Here is a 6536-nt window from a genome sequence, read left to right as displayed (position 1 = left end):
TGTATGTAGATGTGCATGTGTATATGTATGTGGATATGCATGTGTATGTATGTAGATGTGCATTGTATATGTATGTGGATATGCATGTGTATGTATGTAGATGTGCATGTGTATATGTATGTGCATGTGTATATGTATGTGGATATGCATGTGTATGTATGTAGATGTGCATGTGTATATGTATGTGGATGTGCATGTGCATGTGGATGTATGAAGATACTTGTGCATGCAAGTGTGTGCACCTATACATGAAGACCATAGGACAGCTTCGCTATTATTTATTCGCAGGCACTGTCTACATGTCTTGTTTGTTTTCTTTTGTTTTGTTTTTTTTTCGGCACAGGATCACCAAGTAGGCTAAGCAGCCTGGCTGGCCAGTGAGCCCCAAGGCATCTCTACCTAAAAGTATAAATCTTAAAATAAGGATGTTAACAGTTATTTCAGATGGTAATGAGACCAATACCTAGGAACGGCTTTGCAGAATGGAAGAAGCAGAGTCCCTGGGTCCCTGGAGGGACAGGTGTAAGAGACAGGAACAAAACAGTGAGGGACCTGCTTGAGCAGAGCAGTGTTTGCTCTGCCATTCTTTTTGATACGCTTAGGATGGAAACCAGGCCTCCTGCAAGCTAACCACATGCTATACCACTGAGCCCCACCTCCAGACCTTGCCTCCAGAACAAAACCAAACCCATATTAAGTATACCAGTGTCCAAATCTCAACTCTGAGTCTGGAGTTAAGCAGCCATTAGTTTGGGAGCCACCCTTAAAGTCACATTTAACAATCATTGTTCAGCCTACTTCAGCCGTTCTGTTCTTCTCTCACACTGCCTCACACACAACACCTTCTCCGGCAGATTGTGAGTTTTTGTATTTTTTAATTTTTGGTCCTGTTGGAGATGGAACCTCGGACCCCCCAAATGTTAGGCAAGCATTCAGCCACACGAGCTACAGCCCCAGCCCTGCACACTGTTCTGTAAATCCAACAGATGGCTTATTAGCTACAGGCGCAGACATCAGAGAGCTCATTTAGACTCAACCAGAAGAACATGGATGTGCACAGGGTCAAGTTCCTGGGGGGTGGAAGGCAAGCTGCTGTGGAAGTCCTTCATTAAGTTTCATCTCACTCCTCAGCTTAAACAACTTTCCATCCCTCTGAAACTATCCACTCTCTCCCCTGTTGGGGACTGCAGACCCTTAGACCCTGAATTTCCTGCGACCCCTTGTCTGCCGGAGTAAACAACTTGTTTTCCTGTGCTTGCAGCTGCTTTAAGCACAAGACCTTTATGAGTTCCTGATGACAGGGGAGTGGTTTCTGCTGGGCTTGCAGCTGAAAAGTCCAGAGAGCTAGGGCACGGCCATTAGTCAAGGAGAGTCCTTTATAAGCTGCCTTGGAACACAATAAAAGGGGCATTCTTGTTTCAAGGATGACCTGTGTCTCTATCTGTGTGTGTGTTTTTCAATCTCCAGCCCCTTGCCCGACCTATGAACCACTGCATGGTAGACAGACAGTACTTTACAGGCAGAGTACAGGAACTGTCCCCTCCCCCTCTCGTCTCCTCATACCCACCATGCTGCCATCTCTCAGGAAGACAGACCGGGGCCCACACGTACGAAACACGTGACAGAGGCATATCACACAGTGGCCTTTCCCCAATGCGGCCCATCATTCCTCCACCTTGCTCCCCTGGCTCTGTCTTTCCCCGGACTTCCTGATCCCAGCCAGGCCTGAGCCAACAAGTCCCAGAGCCGCTCCCAGACTCTGAGCAAAGCCACAGAAAGGGTGAGAACAGGACTGACTGGTTCCACCCTTCCTCACCCGTGGCCAACCTCTGGAATCCCCTGGGGCCAGGCACCCCACCCACTCACCAACACCCTCCTACACCCTCCTGCTCCCTAGTTTATGCTTCCCCACTTCCCTCAAACTCAGGCTTCAGCTAACTTTCTCCCAAGGATCTCCTACCAGTTAAATGAAACTCAGCCACAGGCTACTAGTGAGAGAATCAACAGGAGCAACTGAGATGCTAGCAATGGCAGCATTGGCCTGGTTTCTTGCCCTCAGAGACAGAGGCAGGAGAATCAGGAGTTTGGAGCCAACTGTGGCTACAGTGGAAGATCCTGTCTCAAGAAAAAGTGCACACACACACACACACACACACACACAAGTACACACACAAACAACACACATGTACACACACGTACAAACACACACTACATCCACATACCACATACACAAAAATACTACATGCGTACACAAATAACATACACATACACAAACATGCATAGAAACACATAAACATATGAATACACATACATACACAAGCACACACATACATACAACCAGGCCAACCAGAGAAAGGCAAATAAGCCCCCTAAGCAAGCACACAAGATACCTGGAAATGATGCTAACAAACACCAGCAGCTTCTCAGGCTGGGCATCCCTAAAGCCCTCCTACCCTGACTGCCAGCCTTGGAGTCACCACCCTGAATTCAGGTGATAGTGGCTGACTCCCCTGCCACAGCCAGCTCTCATTAACAGTCTTCCTGTGCTTGGTACCATCCGGGTGGCCCCTGTTTGTTCCCACATCACATTCGTAACTTGAGTCAACAACCCCTTTTCACAAGGGGCTCTCGGTTTAATAACAAAGTCACGCTCAACAGTGGGCGATAGAGATGTGGTCACAGCATCAAAGAGAAGTGGACAGGGCTCAAGGAACTTCCAGTAAGAGAGAACATCCAGCCTAGTTCTGAAATATAAACAGCACTCGCTCAGGAGGTAGGAGAAGGAAATGGCAGTTTCCCTGACCTCTCCTCCCTCTTCCCTCCTTACATTTTCACCTTCTCCCTACGGAATAATGCCTGTAGTGCTAACATGTGAGCAGCTGAACTCGTTCTTCCCCAAGTCCTGCTCTGACCAGCCCCGCTGACATCTCCAAGCAACCCTGTGTTGCCAGGCAGAGTCACCAAGTCCCAAGGCTGTTTCTAGGCATACTGTGAGCTCCAGCTTCTGGTGTCCTTGGCGCCATTCTAGCCCAGGTATCCCATCCAGTTGAGAGCTGCATCTTTCTCCCATCCCTGCATCTCCCATCTAAACTAGCTCTGCCCCCAAGAATACACACTTGAGCTGGTCACGTGGCATGCGCCTATAATTCCCAACACCTCAGAGGCTGAGACAGGAGGACTGTATCACCCCTGCGTTTTCTACCTTCAAGAACGAAGTTTTTTGTAGAACTGGATGCTCTCTGTTCATAGGCGAAGGCAAACTGTCTACCTAAGGAGAGGAGTTAAATAAGGCAGCTGAGTTCATGTCCCCACATCACCTCACACTTCCCAAATGGGCTGGAGGTGTGGCTCGTGCTTAGCATGCAAAAGCCTGAGTTTAATCCACAGCACTGATGACATTTAAGGGAGAAGAAATTGTGGATGATGCCGAGTGACTGCTCGTTCGGTTCAGCCAAATAATTCAATGAACCACACTTAATACTTCCCTAGGTGAGGGTCTTCACTGATCCTAAACGGGGTTCAAGCATCCTCGGGTTTTTATTCACAGTCTCACGGGAGACTGTGTTGGCTAATTCTGTGTCAACCTGACTCAAGCTACAGTCATTTGGGAAAAGGGAACCGCAATTGAGAAAAAGCCCCAGATTGGCCCCGTGGGCAAGCCTTGCTGCATTTTTTTGACTGATGTTGAAGGGCCCAGCTCACTGTGGATACTGCTACCCCTGGGCTGCAATGCTAGAGCGCCAACACGGCACGTTTATTTTTAATATTTATTTATTATGTATACAATATTCTGTGTGTATGCCTGCAGGCCAGAAGGCAACACCAGATCTCATTACAGATGGTTGTGAGCCACCATGTGGTTGCTGGGAATTGAACTCAGGACCTATGGAAGAGCAGGCAAATGCTCTTAACCTCTGAGCCATCTGTCCAGCCCAACACTGCACGTTTAAATGACACAGGAAAGACATTAATGTGCTTTCTATGGATGGATGATGTTTGCAGAGATGCATGGATAAATAGATTAATGAATGAATGGAGGAATGAACTAAAGAACGAACTCTATTCCTATAAACTTTCGTATGCTTCTTTCTTAGCATTCTTAACATTGACTTTTTCGTGGAAGTGAAAAATATGATAAGAGGAGGGGGAGAGATGGCTACAGGCCAAGAATTTGTGAGGCAAAAGCCACCGCGACCGGAAGCTGGGGGGAGCTAGTGGCTCGCCTGCCAACGCGCTCCCACCCCGCGTGCCTCTACTCCGGGCTCGCACCCGAGCCCAGGCCCCACATCCCCACCCACCCCGGGAGGCGCGAGCTGAAGCAGGGCCGCCTCCACCCACGCCCCACTGTCCCCTGGGCGGGCAGCCCTTACTGTTCCTCGCCGCTCCTCCTCCGCGATTCCTCCACGCCCCGAGTCTGCGCCGCGGGACCCTAAACGGGAAGCGTCCCGAACGCCCGGGGCCTCGCACTCACCGTCGGTGCCCGGTTCTCCGCTAACACCGCAGGCCAAGCCGAGCAGCAGCAGGAGCCGCAGCAGCCGCGGCACCCGGCGACCGGGCGAGCGGCGCGTGCCCCGGGGCCCCTGGCCCATGCCACCCGCTCCCTCCCGGCGCCCGCCACTCCCCGGAGGCCCCTGCGCGCTGAGATAAGGCCAGCGGTGCGGGGAAGGGGCGGCGCAGAGGCTTCCGGCGCAGGGCAGCGGAGCGCGGGGTCCCCCGCGGGGAGCGGGGTCCGGGGACCCAAGTGCGCCTGGTGCACCGGCGCGCCACGGGGCGAAAACGGACCGTGCTAGGGAGGAAACGTCGCGGTGCCAAGTGTGACTTACAGGGTCTCTAGGGAGACCAGAGAGGGGCGAGGGTCACATGAGGGGAACTCTTCCTGGACAGGACTAGGAGAGTCGGGACGTGGTGGCCGCCGCACCGAGGGAGAGCCAATCCACCGGGGGTGAAAATACTTGATCAGGTGACAAAAGTTCCAGCTGCTTGGTGGGCGCCCAGCTTGTTAGGAATTGACAAAGACGTGAATGAAGGAACACAGTATTCTAGAAATTACGAGGGACTGCCCCCCGGGTGGGGACAAAAGGTTGGGGAAATATGTTTCATCACAGAGGTAAAGGTCTCTGCTGTGAGAATACGCTTAGCCAGCCGCGGGACGTGAGGGAATCAGCCCTGAGCTAGTGCGGGAATCCAGGAAATACAATTTAGGGGTGGGACACGTGATCTCTGAACTTTGGAGAGAAGCAGAAATTGAGTGTCATGGAACGCAGTCCACCATAAGTTAACACTAGTATAATATTAGAGAAAGAAAAGCCAAGAGAAACTGCAAACGACACTCAGGTCTCTGGTTTGGGCGGTCACTGGTGGGAACCATAGAGTTAAGGCAGGGAGTGAGAACTGGGGCTGAGGGAGGCTGCAGAGGCGGAAGTGAGGCCGGGTGTGAAGGCTTTGAGTTTTGTCTGCGGGGCTGTCCCAAGGGCAGGGGCACTCGCTGCTTCGCTTGGGCAGGTGCCCTCCTTTGCCTTCTCACCGGTCAAGTCTCCCTCTAATTACAGGCAAACACGCCCATAGAAGTGCCGCCCTAGGAAAATAAACTTTCTACTGTCTTGTAACAAGCTTTCTTCAAGATAATTTTCTGTCCAACAAAGAGAGAAGCCTGCTTTAGGAAGTAGATGGACGGTGTGGTAAAATGTGTGTGGTGTTTAGGCAACTTTTTGGTAAATCCAGCTCTCTGATCTTTGACTTGCCAGTGTTTCAACAAGTGCACCACTGGAGACATTTTCAGACAACCTTTGCCTCCACTCCTATGCCCTTCTACAGAAGAAATATATATAGTTTAAAAAAACGTGTTGCCAGGAAAAAAAAACTGTCCAAAACTTGGAAATGGGAGAGAAATTACAGGCTGTCTTTTTAGCAGGGCATTGGGTTGGGGGTATCTAATCCACTTCCAGAGGATTCTCCAGTTCAAAAGTGGACTTTCATGAATGTCCTATGGACTAGGCTCATTGGCCACTGAAGAACTCTGATGACAATATTACTAATTAGAGCTGATTGGGGTTCTTTACCTGGATAGAAAACACGATGAACAATCAGACATGGTGGCACACACCAGACCCTGTGGCACACACGTTTAACCCCAGCACTCAGGGGGCAGAGGCAAGAGGATTTGTTCCAAGCCCCTTGGTCTACATAGCAAGTTCAAGGACAGCCAGAACTACAGAAACTCTGTCTCAAAAAGCAAACAAAACGCCGGGCGATGGTGGCGCACTCCTTTGGCAGAGGCAGATGGATCTCTGTGAGTTCGAGACCAGCCTGGTCTACAGAGCTAGTTCCAGGACAGGCTCCAAAAAAGCCACAGAGAAACCCTGTCTCGAAAAAACAAAACAAAAAGCAAACAAAACATTGTGAGTGCAAGCAAAGAGGCTCTTTGTGCCCCAAGGGCATGAATCCGCAGGTGGGGGGAAGGGGGGCAGCTGGACTTGGCTGGGAGGCTCAAGGCTCCAAACTCTGATAACCAGGGGCCTGTTGCTTCATGCTTAGAA

General features: G+C 50.8%; 1 protein-coding gene across 7 annotated transcripts in view; it reads right to left on the bottom strand.

Annotated features, from left to right (window-relative positions):
- Positions 1 to 4790, bottom strand: part of Susd1 (sushi domain containing 1) — a 107552-nt gene extending 102762 nt beyond the window's left edge. For 5 of the 7 annotated variants that reach the window (XM_050163697.1, XM_050163705.1, XM_050163753.1 and 2 more), the window contains exon 1: positions 4472 to 4788. In XM_050163697.1, the coding sequence (XP_050019654.1) occupies positions 4472 to 4589 (118 nt within the window). In that variant the 5' untranslated portion in view covers positions 4590 to 4788. Of the gene's footprint in view, positions 1 to 4471 lie in introns of all 7 variants that reach the window. The other 2 variants (XM_050163715.1, XM_050163724.1) reach the window with 2 other exon arrangements.
- Positions 4791 to 6536: the final 1746 nt, after the last annotated feature.

Source organism: Alexandromys fortis, unplaced genomic scaffold (assembly GCF_014885135.2).
Source record: "Alexandromys fortis isolate MF-2015 unplaced genomic scaffold, M_Fortis_MF-2015_v1.1 scaffold_18, whole genome shotgun sequence".
NCBI lineage: Eukaryota > Metazoa > Chordata > Mammalia > Rodentia > Cricetidae > Alexandromys > Alexandromys fortis.
This window is presented reverse-complemented; position numbering and strand designations above follow the sequence as displayed.